Consider the following 17,337-nt stretch of genomic DNA (forward strand, 5'->3'; position numbering starts at 1 on the left):
AAATGTCTACATGCTAGTTTTCCACCATCATTTCCTTAGATTTCAATAGGAGTTTTTACAGAGTTAGAGAAAGAAAATGAAAGCTAGAGGGACTAAATTCGCAAAATAAAACTAAACTTTCAAAAATAAAAGTATGAATTAAATTCCAAATATAGGAAAAAGCAAAATAACTTTGATCATATTGTAACATTTAAAGTTTTACTCTATAATTTAGCCAAATATAAATAAGACAAAGCTAGATGAGAATCATACTAGTGCCTATAAATGGATTGCTCCATCTAAAATCTAAAAGCAAAGTGAAAATAACAAGAAAAAAATACCTGTGATCTGGATGAGAAGGGGAAGAATATATAAATCATTCATTCAACTCTTATGAAATTAAAGAATCGGAATTTGATTACAAAAACCAAGATACAGTGGTCCCCCTTGATTGGCAAGAACTGTTGTATCCAGATTAACAACAAAAGAAAGCTACTACTTTGGACCTACATGACACAACTTATATGAAATAGTACGTGAGTATACATACATACATAAATACATACATACACTGTTGCTGCAGTTAAAGGTGATCTATATATTGCATCGATCATATCCAAAGAACCATGATGAGTTTTCTGCAAGTTTTGATGATAACTCACCATCCTCACCGTTATAGAATGGTTCAAATTCTTCTCGCCATCGCTGGTCACCTGCATCATATTTGGCAATATCAATCTTGTCATAAGAAGGTCGTTTGGCTTCTTTAGGTAGACGCGATTCTGCTAGCAGTTCTTTAAGAGTGCTAATCTCATACTCATGTTTTCGCTTTAATTTATCAATCTTTTTGTGAGCCTTATCAGTTTCTTGTTCTGCTTCCATTGCTCGCTTCTGCAATTATTTTAGAACAGAAGGAAATGAGAACAATCTAAAGGCTTCGAATACCATCAAAGATTACTTTCACTGCCCCCTGGGAAATCATATAGATTCCAAGCTCATCCCAAAGCAAAAAAATTAAAATTTATGAGCTTTGCTAAAGACATCTTGGGAAAGCATACTAAAGGAAATTTTTTATGAGAAAGGAGAAATATAAGATACAGAAGAAGCTTACTACTTACTAGGTCTAACAAGTCTAACTGCAGTGTTATTTAATGTTCTCTGATTTCAAAGTACAAGCGTTCCATCTGGAAAGTATCTTATATTGCCTCATCCACATTTACTTGGAAAATCAATAAATTGAAAGACAATGCTACTTATTACTCTTCCAGCAAAAGCATTTAAAATCAATAAATTAGAAGACTGGACAGACACTTCAACATCTAAAATCAAATATGAAAGCTATCTTAGTTACCAGTTATGGCCTTAAGCTCAAAACTGAATATGTAGCAACAATCATAAGCAAGCAGTCAAAGTTAAAGTGCATGAAAACATATCAATAAGTTAGCTTACTTGAGCAGCTGCTACAGCTTCCTCTGCTTCTTTTAGCCGTACAAGCAATTCGCCTGCAGCCTGGACTGCTTCAGCAGTATCCCTCAGTTGAGCCTGGAGTACTTTATTTTCATCCCTAAGATATAGTCTCTCCTTTTCCGTTTTCTCTTTCAATGCAGAAATTTCAGCAGCAAGTGCATTTATGAACTTAGATTCAGCACCCCTGACTCCTGCCCTAGCAGCTGCCTTTTTAACATCATCTATTCCCTCTCGAATTCGTCTATGCCTTGCAAGCAACTGAATATGTTTTTCCTCAAGATCTGCATACTGTTCAAGCATTCTTGCATGTCCCTCCATAGCCATCTGCATTGCTTCCTTTAATTCTTCTGCACATTTTTTCTCCATATCTAGTTCCTGCTTCCTTCTTTCAGCCAGCAACCTGGCTGCATCAAGTTCAGTCCTCAATTCTTCTGCAAGAGAAATCCATTTGCTTTCTGCCTCAGTCCACCGAATTCTCTCTTGTTCAAATTTTGCTTCAGCACTAGCCTCACTCGTCCCTGGTATTGCACTAAGAGGTGGTTGCACATTTGGATCACATGAATAAGTCAACTGCAGTAGAGAATTTTGTCTTCGAGCTAATGTGGAAGAAGAGTCTATATAATACCGTAACTGGTTTCTTAAATCCTGAATTTCCTCTAACAGTACTTCCCTCTCACCCAAATCATGAAAACTTCGAAACTGCTCCAACTCATCCTGAACTCTTTTTAACTCAATCTTCGTTCTTAAAACCTCCTGATGATTATCATATTTCTCCTTCAAGAGCTGAAGGCAAATAGGTAAGTCATAGATGCATAAAAGATGTTTAACTAAGAAATGCTTAAAGCCCAAGCACATACCTTGTGCTCATGTGCGAGGGAAGCTAGCTCTGCTCCCAAGAATTCCTCAGTAGGTAAAACACCATCCATAAGGCTCTCAAGGCGAAGAATTTTATCTTCTCTTGTCTGCCCAATAATAGCATTGCATTCTCTTTCATGTTTGTACTGTTGCACCTGTAAATAACAGCCTGGTAAATATAACATCAATAGTTGACAATGAAGATGGCCACAGACCACAGTTAGCTGCTAGTACAATTACAAAGGAACCTACCAAACGGTTTAACTGCATTATTTCGGAAGCTTGTTTGGCACAGAACTCTTCAAGAGCCATTTCTCTCCTGATAGATCCAGCCAAAACCTTCTCCACAGCCTGTGCAACAGAAAAATAAGAAACGTCAATTATGCTGAAGATGTGAATCTGCAATGCCATAACCTGGACCTCTTACCTTTGGAACTTGCTTCTTGGTTTTCTCAGAAGACTCTGATTCATCAACAGGGACTAACTGCAAGTTTGAGCTTTCATTGTTCTCTTTGCCCTCCAGATTTGTTCTCTCTTTACAATTAGTACAAAGAAATACTAGCGGTTCTTCTCCTTGAATCTCGTAATCTTGAGGGAAAGTTTGAATTCCAACATCAACTTTGAAAGCAGCAATGGTTGGCTGGGAATCAGCAGGTTTTAATGAAAAATGATATGATCTCCTCAATGCTAAACTCCGACCAATAATCTCAAGACCTCGATGAAGGCTAGCTGCCAAGTGTTCTGTTGGTGTGATAGCCTCTGGGCCATCATTCTTAAGGCCTTTCTGCAAAGCAGTGACCACTGATGATGTCCTCAAACTCTTTGTACTCTGGTTAACTTTAGGTGAGACACTTGATGTTGGGGATTTAAGAATCCCAGGGGAATTTCCATCAGTTGTTTCAATAGTTAGACAGTCTGGATTCTCTTGGATACTTTCATGAGCAGGAATAATGTTTGGGGATCTCGTAGCAGGTTCAACACGATCAACAGCCATAATTTCAGAGGTTTTAGGCTCTTCAGATATTTCTTCTTCAATGTGAGCATCAGTACCCTCAACATTTCGTGCTTTGCCACATTCAGATGCATTAGGCCCTGGATCACTAGCACATCCTATCTCGGACGTGGGATTTCCGGAATCTGATTCAATTATCTCTAGTTTGGTCACTTCATTTGAATGGTTATATATATCAGATGATCGCAAACCTATTTGAGCAAAAAGATTCTCAACAGCTTCCTCATCTATTTCCATCTCCTCGTCACCATCTTCATCAACATGAGGTAATACCCTTGGATGATTGAGGCTAAATTTTAACAAATTCAAGCTTCTGCGGGCATTCCATCCAGTTGAGTAACCTGCATTTGGATCAGCTTGGTTGTTACCATTAGCTTTCATTCGATGGAGTTCATCCTGTATGGTTCCATCAACTTTGTTAGATTCACATTTATTGCATAACTGATTTTTTTTTTTGGGGGGGGGAGGGGGAGGGGGAGGATTATGAGAATATACCTTGAGCTGTTGAATCACCTCACGTAGAAATTTTACATCATCCTGCATTACTTCATTAACAACTGCCTTGTTCTTGATTGCCTTTGCACGCTGAGCAAACCGTAGTGTGCTGAATGTTTCACTCTTACAGCTGCATTATTACTTGCGTAAACTTCCCTTCCAAAAAGTAAAAAGACTAAGGGGGGAACTTAAGTAAAATAGGATGTCTTCTTATTTACCTTTGAGCTGGAGAAATTGCACAGACCATTGCTAATTTTGCATTGCCACCAAGAGATTCCTGCAATAAAAATGTCAACTTGGAGTCTCTGTAGGGGATATGCCTTTGTTTTCCAGTTTGGGAAACTTCAGCAAGAATGTTTATCAAGTTCCTGAACTCCAAATATTATGTAAAATTAGCAAAAGGTGCTAGCTTGTAACACAATTAAAACAACTGTTGTATACTTTTCAGTGGGTAACTGGAAACCTACATCAGTAAAGATGACATGTTCAGTACTATATTTTGCCAACTCTGTCAAATAAGAATTGATCCAGAGACTAGAGTTTCAAGTAAGGATGCTAGGAAGGAAAGGATGAAAAAAGCATACCCAAGCTGTGAGAGTGAACGGTTAATATTGCCTGCCTCCTTTAAGCGCTCCCCTGCAGCACCAGTTAACTTTTGTCGCTCTGAGCCAGCTAGATCAACAAAATTTATCCGGCTTGTTTTAAAGCTACTTACACCGTCAGCCACACTCTGTAACAATAAATAGTACTTCTGAATCCCTCGAGTATAATTGAGAGAGGAAACCCAAAAATAGGATATATTTTTCAATTGTTGTGCAGATCATTAGATCCTTGTATGTTTATTATTTACAGAAATTAGCAAATAAACAATGCCATTGTACTTGAGAAAATTCCTCTTTGTAGAGCAGCAAAATTAGTAATTTGATGCCACCAATTCGTAACTGGAAGAGTTATATTTGATCAAACATAAACATTAGAAACACAAAATTAACCACCTGAAATTCAAAGCATTATTACCTTGCACCGAGATTCAACAACACAAGTAAAAACACTATGTGAACGAGAACTTTCAGCATTGATACTAGTCGCACCTGTTCTTCTATTCGATAATCCCTACATTCAAGAGCAGCTTGTAATTTTAACATCTTAAAAATTGGCCTATTCAAATAGTCATGCTTCCAATTCACTTTTATCTACTGGAATAAATCGATCAAGCTGATTGGAAAATTAAATCATACATAACAATGTTCTAATTCTCGGAATACAAAGTTGAACATTGGCATTCTAAACATAAAAATTGAAGATTTCCTTCATGAGCATCCACAAGCAAGAAAGCAATGAAAAATAAGAATCTGAAAGAAAAAAAAAACCTTTAGCAATAGCTTAGTCACATCCCTCATCGAATTTACATACTCTTCTGTCAAATTCTCAACATAGACGCCAGATTTTACATCTTCTCTGATCTGGATGAAAATGATAAAACATTATAAGAAAACCCAATCTTTTCGTCTGGTAAGAAAATGGCAATTGAAAAGTTAAATAACTATCCATTCTACCTGCAGGTTTCCTTGATTTGGATCCAATAAATCTGTTATTTGCTCATTATATATCTGCAAAAGGAAATTCGGAATCAAGTGATAAGGAGCAAGAATAATACAACTCTAAGCAGTTCAATTATGTCAAAACTAAGAATCACAATAAGTCATTTAACTGTACCTCAAGAAAAGAACAGCGACACTGATACTTGAGCTGTTTATCAGCATGCTTAATTTGCTCCTATAGAATAAAAAAGGTCAAAACACAAACTATTGAAAATGGTTCAATCTTAAAATAATAATAAAAAAATCAGCAAATTCACTGATGAACATAAATTCAAAAATTTTACCTCATTGATGCGAGCAAACAGTCGCTGAAACACACGAGAAGTTAAACCCTGTTGATCACTTGATAAATTTTCTTCTAACAAGGCATTGGCTGGACCCCAAATCGTATAAGTCTTTCCACTTCCAGTCTAATGAAATCATATCATTCAGATCCAGAAATTGAGAAAGGTTATAAAGCAAATAAAAAAGTAATTCAAACATAAAAATCAAAGAAAATGAAGAAGCAAGTACCTGACCATAAGCAAACACGGAGCTGTTGAACCCAGCAAGACAATTTTCGACAACAGGCGCTCCTACGAGCTGGAAGATATCTAGCTGCAGTAAAATTTTTAAAATTCCAAAAATTAGGCCATTTCAGAAATAATTGAACATATGGAAATTAATAAAATAAGCTTATTAGTGCCTGAGTTGCATCCGAGTTGGCGACTGAGTCAAACGTGAAGGTCTGTCCACTGATGCTCAAAGAATCACCGGTAATTTTCTGGACAATCGTTTCCCCTTCTTCCTCTTCTTTAATAGGTGGTCGCATCCTTATAATCACCTTGAAAGAAAATTAGTTAAGTGTTTTTTTTTTTTAGATTTTTTGAACCTAATAATCAAATAATTCAAAATTATAAAAACGAAATACCTTGACACCGGAATCGGAAGCTCCCGAGACGGAGTTTTCGGAGAGGGTTTCAGTGAAAAGTTTGCGTTTGAGAGGGTTGGAGGAGGGGGGACGAGGGGGCAGTGGACACTTGCTCTTAGCCATTGAAGTGGCGGAGGCGGGGGAAAGTTGGGAGTTGGGATCTGGAGGCGGAGTGTTCTCTTTGGAAGATTTTTTATGTTTTCGCTTGGATTTGGGAGGGGTAGGGTTTGGGGAAGAAGAATTCTCCATCGGATCTCTCAAGTTTGTGTTTCTTGGTAACATGAAATGCTTCATTTTTGCTATTTTCTTTCTGTTTTTGGTTGAAAAGAAAAAGAGAGAGAGAAAGGTGATGCAGTGAGGGAAAAATAGCCGTTCATAGAAGAGAGAATTTGAATTGGGGATTTGAAATTACATGTTGGATCTGGAGCGTGGCTCTGTTTACAAGACTGGCCAGTCGGGTTGGCCCAAACTTTTCTTTTTCTTTTAAATTTTGGTTTAATATTCTATTTGGTACCTGAACTTGACTTTTTTTCTAATTTGGTACTTATACATTTTTTTGTCCAATTTGGTACTTGAACTTGACATTTTTTCCCTAATTTGATATCTGAAGTTGACATTTTTTTTAATTTGGTACTCAATCTTTTTTTGGGTCTAATTTGGTACCTAATCTCTATTTTTTTGTCTGATTTGGTACATGAATTTGTCAAACATTATACAAATTACTCCAATATATTAACAATGTTATTTTTTATGAGGTAGCAAAAATAATTAAGGTATGATCAACATGTGACAGAAGAAATGGTATTTCTTTTTTGTATTTTAAATGTTCAATTAATTTTTTGTTTTATTTATTTCATTTTATTAATTTAAAATGATAAATTTCTTTTATTTTAGGCTTTCAAAATTATTGTTTTCTTATTTAGTATTAATTCGTTAAGCATAGCTCAATGCATACTTTTTTAACACAAATTTCATCTAACACATGATATTTTTGTAGCATAACACAATTTTTAACACCATTAGTTTTTTGGGTAATTTGATCCGACTGAGTACCCTCCTCAATTGTTAACCACCACTGATACACCTCATCGCGAAGCAGGAATATTGCACCCTTCAATTTCTACTTGGGGTGTAGTCAATGTCATTCATAATTCTTGTTGTGGCCTCTAACCAATACTCGGCCACAATCGGGACAACTCCAGTGACACTTCTAAATAACTAAGCGCCATTGGACCGGAGTCATCCAGTTACTAACCCACGGCTCCCAGAATCAGAATGGGGCCCAAGGACCCTCTGCAAAACCCTTAGCATGGCCTAGGACAATGCATAGTCCCCATTCGAGCAACTTTGAGACCCAGTCTCAGTAGTAGGTGTAGTCGGTGTCTCACTCGTATCTAGATTGGCCATACTACGCATCGAGGATGACTCGGCTTGAGTCCCTCTACGGCGTCCGCTGTGCCCACGAGTACCGCGTCCATGTGATCCACGATTGCTCGTTTTATATAATATTTACATTACGAATTTTATGTATCAGTTTCAATATTTACTAGTAGATATTTTATGCTCAAAAGTTATCAGAAGAAGTTCCAGAGATATTTCAATCTCTAACTGTCACAGTATAGTTTTAATCATTTCAGAGTTTTCTAAACTAAAGTTTTTCTGAGCCCGAAGTACTTACAGGATCGGCACTGGAGATTCGATATTTGTAACAGCCTGTTTTTTAGTGGTGTAGGAAACCGTGGTTTCGGGGCCACCAAATCTGACGAGTAAGTTCATAAATATTATTATTTAATATTTACGAGTCAAATATGGTTTTAAAAAGATTTTTGATATGATAATTTATGCTATTCGAATGATTAATTAAGTTCAAGTGGTTCTAGAGTGACCTCATTTCTATAAACCGATCCATAAATATTTTCATAAATATTTACGGAGTGTCATTAAGGTGTTATTAATGTTTTGTTGAAAAATTTTAACGTTTCGATAGTTAATTAATTAAAAAGAACTAAATTATAAAATATGTAAAATTTAATCACTATTTGATTTGAGTGATTAAATGGTTAATTGAATAAAGGAAATGGGACTTAAATGGTAATTAAACCATGGTCAAAGTTTCCAAGCGGTGGTGTTATGATTGAATCCACTAGCTTTAGGATTAATTATTCTTTTAGTCCTAATTAGTTTGGGATTAAATTGTAAATAAGTTTATTTAGTTAGAATTTAATTAAATTGAAGGACCAATTGTGAAATTAAACCTTCCTTTGAAGGTAATTATGCCATATATTTATGTGATGGACAAATATGGACATGACTTTGGTGTTTTATTTATTTAACCAAAGGCAAAATGGTAATTTGATAATTAAATTAAATTAAAACCAAAATGTTTTGTATTTATTTCGGTGTTTTCTTCTTCATGAATGAAAATAAAAAATGAAACCATGTAAGCTTCAAGTTTCGGCCATTCTTTTGGTGCATGTAAGTTCAATTTAGCCCCGTTTTCAATAATTTTTATGTTATTGAGATAGTTGCAACTAAGTTCAGCTAGTCCATTCCTTCGATTTTGAAACTATTAAAGATTGTGAATGTTTCTATTGATGAAACTATATGATTTTAGTTATTAAATGATGAATTTGAGATGTTGGTTGACATTTAAAAGCATTTTGTTAAGTAATATTGATGAATTTTCTAATTAGGGACTAAATTGTTGAAATAGTAAAAATACAAGGGTTTGTTGTGAAATTATTGCAAAAATTGGCTGTAATGAATGCCATGAACATTCGGCTAGCATGGGTTTGCATTAAAAATGGTTAATTTGCATGTTTTAGGCTCAGTGACTAAATTAAATAAAAGTAAAATATTAGGGGCAATTTGGTAAAATTGTAAAAAAATAAATTTCATAAAATAAATTGATTTATTTTTTGAATTAATAAATTTAATGAAATTATTAATTTAGATCAAGGTCGAGTGGAAAATCGAGGAGAATAGAAAATTACCAAAATGCCCGTGTACTTTAACATTTCTGCAATTTAGCCAGGTAAGTTCGTACGGTTCGAATTTACCATCAATATGATTTTTTATTAGGTTAACATGGTGCAACTTGTATATTTTTTTTTGATAATTAATGGTAATTTGATATATATATTGAATTTGATTACTCGGATTGGATTGAATGCGGGATAGAGTACAGTCGTGATTTGGTGTGTTATGGGGGATTGGAGTGGAGATAATTATGGAGTGATGTATATTCATATTACCCGAGTAAACTAAGGTTCATCATTCTCTTGTGTTATACACTTTGTTTGGTGTGTTTGGTTGGACTGACAATGTACTCATATCCGTAAGTCGTTCTTTGTATGGAAAATCTTGGTAATGTAAAATTGTTTAATGAATTTGAAAGATTTTTTATTTATTGAATATTGACCTGAACATAAATGAAAATGAGATATGTTGTGACTAAATGAGATACATAAGTTATGTACTCAAAAATTAAGTATTGAATGGCTAATGCCAATGTATATACAATTATGGTTTGATATGTGAATAGCTATTTATATAGAAATTGTGTGAATTGGGACCTTGTTAATAAAATAAAAGATGTTAGCATGTGCTATTTGAGTATAGTACGAAATGATGTTGAAATGATGTGCTAATATGTATGAATTCAAAAAGTTGACATTTGATAGTTGATTGAAATGGATTGAATTGGATATTGGTTGTATTTGGAAGTGAATTGGAACCCTATTAACTGTATCGGGCTGAGTCAGATATAGATGGATGCCATAGGATAGGAAGGGTTCAGGGATTTCTTCAATTCGAGTCGATAATGCACTGGGTGTCAATTTACTTCGGTTTAACCAATGATACACTAGGTGTCAATTTATATAGTGCTGGGCGCAGTTACCACTTCAAATTTATCTGATAAGGCACTGGTGCCAAAATGCTGTGTTGGTTGCATCCGTATATCCGTCTGAGTTTGAGTCGTATTAATAAGCGTAATTAAATAAAACGATACTAAGATTGATATTGGATGATATTGCATGAGAATTGAAAATGAGATAGTGATTTGAAACATGAAAATGAGTTATATACATAAATGCACTAACTTGTGTATTGATGATGGTGATTAGGGTTATGTCAAGCTTGAGATTATGATTGATGTATATGCTTATGTCTGGTATTGTAATAGCCCGTTTTCTGTGAAATTAAAACAGTGATTTCGAGACCACAAATCTGAGGTCAGAAGAAAATTTTATTTTAATATTATTTTATGGTCTACAGTATGATAGGAATATCATATGAAAATTTTGTTAAGAAAATTTTACTGATTACATGTTTAATTTGATGAAAAGGACCAAATTGCATAAAGTGCAAAAGTTGAATTCTACTAGCTAAAGGTACCAAACAGCTATGGAATTCAAAATTTGAGGTGGCAAATAGACCATCTAGAGGAGTTAGTAGATAAGAATGATTATTCATCATTGGAAAATTTAATTAAGTAAAGGGTTAAATTGAAAAGATGACAAAATAATGATGATAAAAGAAATAAATAATAAAATATCATCATTTTTCTTCATCTTTCCTAAAATAAAAACATGGAAACCCTAGCCATGGAAACCTAAGTTCAAGCAAGCTTATTTTTCTTAATTAGGTATGTATTCTTGTCCCGTTTTTAATAATTTTTATGTTTCCGAGATCGTAATAGATTAATCTAGCTATCTCGGGGATTAATTTGTAAAAATATTAAAGTATTAGGGTTTTTTCATGGATGAGTATAGTTGAATTATGAAGTTTTATGGTAGAAAATGAAAGGTTGTTGATAGATAAACAACTTTTGTAAAGAGAATTTTGATGAAATTATGATTTAGGAACTAAATTGAAAAGATGAAAAATTCATGGAAAAATTCTAAATTTTATGAAATACATGGGCTGCTATTGCGACATATAAAAATCATCTAGGCTTGAAATAAGGATTAAATTGTATGAATTTTATTTTCCAAGCCTAGGGATGAAATCGTAATTAATCAAAAGTAAAGAGGTAAAATAGTAATTTTTCCAAATATATGTATTGGATTGAATTGAATATGAATTGTATTAAATTGAGTTAAATTCATTCATATAGATCCGGATAGACATAATACGAAATTGGATCAAGGAAAAGTGAAAGTATCGGATTAATAGCTTTTGTGTATATGAGCACTTGTCGAGGTAAGTTCGTGTAACTAAATTGTATATTTATATGTTTTAAAATTGAATCTTGTTGTGTGTGATTTGTACAAATTGTCATGTGTAATTATGATCACATATCCGACAAGTATCAAATCCCGTTTGAATCTAAGAAATTCGATGGATACAAATGACATTGTCATTAAGGGTTCCCGATTGGTTGTGGTCCTGCATGTGTTGCGGACACACCACAGTTCACAAAAGCATCCCGTTATTTACCTCTTATGCTCATCCCGTTACATGGCTCTCACGAGCTTCCCGATATTGGCTCGCATGAGCTTTTCGATTTTAGCTCTCCAGAGCTTCCCGATATTTAGCTCTCTTGAGCTTCCCGTTTATGGCTCGTATGAGCTTCCTGATAATTGGCTCACAAGAGCTTCCCGTTATATGGCTCACATGAGCTTCTCGTTACATGGCTCTAAAGAGCTTCCCGATTACATACTCGTATGGGCATACCTGTATATGAATTGATGGATTATAGATTTGTACACTTCATGTGTACTACTCATGTATCCATCGATATTTTGAATGATTCAACGGGCAAAGTTCTGACATGAGATAATATGAATTTGAGATGAATTATTACAGGTATATACTTGAAATACATGGATATGATTTGAATATGTTACATGAACATATGATGTGGAAAGTATATGTATATGGAAATTTGATTATTGATGAGCTCATACATATTTTTTGATATTCATATGAAATACATGACTAACATGGTTGATGAGGATATGTGTTAGGGCTTTTGGCCAATTTGGTTTGATTATGCCTTAAATGCTTACATTAATTGTGATTGAGTGGTAAGTTAAATTCCATGTTATACGAACTTACTAAGCTTAAATGTTTACATTGTTATATTTCACTTGTTTTATAGTAACTTGGAAGCTCGTTAAGGTTAGAAGCTAGTCGGAGCTACATCACACTATCCATCGGCCTATTTCAGTATATATAGTAAATCAATTTTGGTTATAATGTCATGCATAGGCAAAATTTGGCCAATGATGGCATGTAAATGTTTAGTTGAAACTATCCATTGGTATGGCTTGTGATTGGTATATTTTGATATATATATATGGCCTTAACATGTTTGATGTGTGTTTGAAATGGTTGATAAATGGAAAACATATAGGCATATTGATGATTGGTTTGAGATAGTATATTTGGTAAAATATGCATATATCTGTATTAAGTTAATTTGGTAAGACTGGATACTTGGATATATGTGGTAATATGTCATGTTTAAGATATGATTTTGGCTTATTTTGGTTGCTTTGTTATGGCTTGTGAATGTGCAAATTGATGTGTTTAGGTTAAGGCCAAAATGGGTGAGAAATGTGGCTTGGAAATGGCCTCTTTTCGCCCACACGGGTAGAGACACGGGCGTGTGTCTCAATCGTGTGTGACACACGGTCATGTGACACAGCTATGTATCTCCTATATTTAAAAAAAATTACATAAGTTAGTATACTCAAAATTGTTCACGCAGTTTAGCACATAGGCATGTGGTTTGGCCGTGTGTCCCCTCCATCTTATAAATTGCAAAACAGAATGCTCAAATTATTTACACGGCCTTGCACACGGGCATGTGGCTTGGCCGTGTGACCCCTACACCATATTAATGCAAATCAGTATGCTCACACGGCCTAGCACACAGGCGTGTGGCTTGGCGGTTGACCCAAGTTAGAGAGCTCATAAGTTTGGACACGGGCTGAGACACGGCCGTGTGTCCCTATTTTGAATGTCCATACGGCATGAGACACGAGAGTGTCTCTTGACCGTGTGAGACACACGGCTTGGCCACATGGGCGTGTGTCCCCTGCACTTTAGGATAATTTTGATATTTTTTGAAAAATTCTTTGAGTACCTAGTTTAGTCCCGACTTATTTCTAACATGTATTTTGGGCCTCGAGGGCTCACATAAGGGACAATATGATGTATTTAGACTTGATTCTGATACGAGTGTTAGATGATATGAAATTTATGTTATTTGATCTGTAAATTCTAGTAATGCTCCACAACCCTGTTTCGGCGACGGATTCAGGTTAAGGGTGTTACAGGTATTATACAAATGAAACGGTAAGTTCATAATTGAAATGTGATATGATGAAAAAGGGATTGATGAGTTGAATAATGTACTTATGTATGAGAAATTTCGTATGTTATGGTTGAACTTACCTATGTTATGAATAAATATATTAATTAGTTAATTGATGTTGTTATTTAAGTTTATGTTTAGTAAATGGAATGGAAAGTAAGTAAAAGAAGTTATTCGTAGTTTTATGAAAATGTTAATGATGGTGTAAAACGTTTTATAAAATCTTATTATGTTAGGAATGAACAAATATATGATGTTGATAGACTTACTCATTTATGAGTTAGTGGTTATGTAGTTGATAAATCTTGAGGCATTGGTATAGCTTTATATTTATCATATAAAGTTTATTATTGAATTGGAATATTATGATTAAAGTTTGTACGAGCTTACTAAGCATTCATTGCTTACGTAGTTGTTTATCCTTTACTTTATAGATTATCAGAAGCTCGATCAGGTTGAAAGCTCGTCGGAGATCTATCACACTATCTAACGATTATATCGGTAGATTTTTGATATCTTGGTTAAAGTTATTATGGCATGTATAGGTGGATTATGTTTAATGTTTAATTGATGAGTTTGGTATATACATATATGTCATTTTGGTTGATAACTATGGCATGAAATGTTGCCTTGAATTTGAGGTATTTAAGGTACTATTGATATCTTGTTGGTTATGATTAATATGGTCAATTTAGTGCATGTTTAGAAATAACCAAAGTTGTTATATGTTGTATCGATCTCAATATGGCCAAGACATGGCATGTTTTGGAAAAGTCTTGAATAGATGTGCATGATTTAAAATGGTACCCCTAATATGGTAAGGTTGGTATGTGTCAATTGTGTTATGTATTGGTATGGAAACAAGTCAATTGGTAAATGGTATATATGTGGTCAAATGTAGTGAGATAATTTTTGATATAGCATGGAAATAGTATTGAGATTAATTAGATATGTATGGCTAAGGTTTGAACAAATATGATCATGTATAAATATAAGTTGATGCTTGATGATTGAGGTGCCTTTTGGCATATTGGTTGTATGAACATTTGGTATGGAGATTAGTCATTCTTTGCGTAATTTGAGTATGTTTAAAGGCCTTGTATACATGTACAAATTTCTTGTAGGTTTATGCTTGAAAGGATGAAAGAAATGGCTTGGAAGTGGTCATTTTCTTGTCCACACGAGCATGTGTCACAGCCATATGTCCCCTGTAGCTTTTAAAGGGTTACAAATTAGACTGTTACATGGCTTAGCACACGGCTTGGCACACAGGCATGTGAGGTTATTGATACGACCCGCCCTTGGGAACGGCCATTGCATCAGCCTACAAGCGAGGCTCGTCGTGTTTGCAAGCTGGACGTAGCTCAATTATATTTTTGTGGAGCTTCATTTAGCTCGTTTCCAGCTCCTTTCAAGCTCAATAAGCTCGAATTAGCTCAACTTCAGCTCAAACATTTTCAATTCAGCTCAATATCAACTAGACATTAATTTAATAGCTGAATATTTAAGTCGATTTAATTAGTTTATTACAGCTTATTAATATGTTTGTTGCATGTTTTTAATATGTCAAGTTTTATTACATGATTTAAAATTGCTTTAAAGATGCCGAATTTAACGAGCTGATTTTAGTGTCATTGTTGACCGAATTAATGTGTCTTGTTTTTATTCTTAATTTAGTTCAGCTAAATACCACATTAATCTTAGTTTTTCCTATTTATGTAGGTTGGCCGAATGTGGGGGTTCATTTAGCAAGGTGAGCCGAATGTGGAGATTCATTTAGCTTGGTGCATGCACAATAGATTCAATGAACCTGGAGATACATGCATCAAATTGGTGAGCTGAATTTGGCATTCCTAGGTGACTATTCGGTCAAGAGAGCTAATGTTTCCAACTCCAAAGCTGTCAATTAATCCTTTCACATTTGCTGGATGCATCTTGGCTTTTCGGTTCCATGTGTTCACACTCCATGACTCTTCAATGTTGAGCTTTCACACTTGAATTGGCTGCTCATTACCCTCTTAATTGCTGGTCACTTTTCAGCCAAAAGTTGCAACATAAATGAGCTAATTTATGCCTATTGGCCGAACCTAGCTATCCATGCATCATCCAAGTTTTTCCAAGTCCAATGCTTCATCTAGAAGGTGTCTAATGGAGCTCCATGTTCAGCCGAATCTAGCTAGTTCATTTAAGTGATTCATTTGCTTAATTTTAAGGAATGTAAGTGACCATTCAGCTAGCTTAGGTGTTGCTTATAAATAGCTGAAATTTTACTTTGTAAAAGACTTTTTGACATTTTTAATTAGCGAATTGCTGCCAAATTTGTGAGGTATTTTCTCTCAAATTTCGTTCGAGACCCGTAAGACTTATCTAAGCTTTTAGTGGCGTCTTTCCGAGTCTTTTCCGAACTTATCACTCCTAAAACCCGAGTGTGGCGTTCACCTTTGATACCTTTGGTTCATACTTTACTAAGTATCGGGTCAAGGACCTTATCAACCATTTCCAACTCAATTTGGTCCTATAAGTTTCGGGTCGACACTTTTCTTCAGTGTTGGTTCACTCTTGACCTTTTGAACCATTACCATTTCGTACCAAATCCTTTACCATTTAGTACCAATTCCCAAATACCAAATCGTACCAAAACCAAATACCATTTTCTAATTAATCTTAAACCGAACTCGACCATTCTAGTCATACCATTTCGAATTAAACCAAATCCATATCCAACTTTGCACGGACTTACTTTACTTCTTGAAACTCAATTATATTCTATCTTCTTCTCGTCTATTCTACTTCTTCGTTTACGAACGGGAACTAAATGACTCGGGTTCAACTACTAAACCAAGGTCGCATCAGTTATTTCGAAGGGTACACGGCCTAGCATACGGGCGTGTGACTTGGCCGTATGACCAAGTCAGGGAGTTACACGGCCTGAGACATAGGCGTGTCTCCCGACCGTATGAGTCACACGGCCTGACCACACAGCCGTGTGACCCCTGTAGCTTTGAAATTTTTCTATGTTTTTCGAAAATTTTCTAAGTTTCCGATTTTGTCCTGACTTGTTTCTAATGCGTATTTAGGGTCTTGAGGTGTCGTATAAGGGATAGTATATATGATTTTGGTTGGTTGTATTATGAATATTAATATGTTATCAAATGTTTGAAATTTTTGTCTGTTTGATCCGTAAACCCGGGTAATGCTCCGTATCCCTGTTCTGGCGACAGATACGGGTTAGGGGTGTTATAGTATTTCACAGAATTATTTTTCAGATTCGTGCAAAAATAAACTTTACTCAAACAAACAGTTTTCACAAATGCAATTTTGAATCCAAAATTTCACAGCCAAAGTTTTGAAATCCAGCTTTGATACCACTAAATGTAACATCCCAAATCTGGCCTGGACGTTATGGCTAGATCTGGAGATACTACGTAAAACAATTGTAAATCCGATTCTCGTATATTTTGAAAACATCGAAAACTTTTGTTATCTAAAACCTATTTTATTAGAAAAACATATTTTACATAACTATGTAGTTGAAAATGTTGCTTATTTACATTTACTTAATAAGACGAATATTTTGCAGCGAAAAACTTAGATCATTATATTTTGGAAAACCAAGTTTGCTTCTCGAAATCGATGGTTTGCAAGAAAACAGTCATTTTCGATAAATCGTTTTATTAGTGTCATGCAAAAA

The 17,337-nt window shown here is 34.9% G+C and overlaps 1 protein-coding gene across 1 annotated transcript; it reads right to left on the bottom strand.

Moving 5' to 3' along the window:
* Window positions 1-347: 347 nt before the first annotated feature.
* LOC107903824 (kinesin-like protein KIN-12B) lies at window positions 348-6,727 on the bottom strand. Its single transcript, XM_016829994.2, has 16 exons — window positions 6,320-6,727; window positions 6,095-6,232; window positions 5,923-6,006; window positions 5,694-5,819; window positions 5,525-5,584; window positions 5,365-5,418; window positions 5,179-5,271; window positions 4,826-4,921; window positions 4,393-4,538; window positions 4,027-4,176; window positions 3,809-3,938; window positions 2,729-3,709; window positions 2,554-2,652; window positions 2,304-2,456; window positions 1,429-2,229; window positions 348-870 (listed from the first exon to the last, which is right to left on the bottom strand). Exons 1-16 carry the CDS (start codon window positions 6,611-6,613, stop codon window positions 574-576), a joined length of 3,702 nt encoding a protein of 1,233 aa, XP_016685483.1. The 5' UTR covers window positions 6,614-6,727; the 3' UTR covers window positions 348-573.
* Between the last annotated feature and the right edge of the window lie 10,610 nt (window positions 6,728-17,337).

Source organism: Gossypium hirsutum, chromosome D05 (genome assembly GCF_007990345.1).
Source record: "Gossypium hirsutum isolate 1008001.06 chromosome D05, Gossypium_hirsutum_v2.1, whole genome shotgun sequence".
Classification (NCBI taxonomy): Eukaryota; Viridiplantae; Streptophyta; class Magnoliopsida; order Malvales; family Malvaceae; genus Gossypium; species Gossypium hirsutum.

What these genes read in the sequence shown, in the direction of transcription:
- LOC107903824 (XM_016829994.2), bottom strand. Translation starts at nt 6,613, where the DNA reads ATGAAGCATTTCATGTTACCAAGAAACACAAACTTGAGAGATCCGATG. An exon ending in CAAATCAAGGAAACCTGCAG is followed by an intron (nt 5,272 to 5,364) that starts GTAGAATGGATA and finishes ATTTTCATCCAG; the next exon opens with ATCAGAGAAGATGTAAAATC. An exon ending in CGTTCACTCTCACAGCTTGG is followed by an intron (nt 4,177 to 4,392) that starts GTATGCTTTTTT and finishes TTTGGAGTTCAG; the next exon opens with GAACTTGATAAACATTCTTG.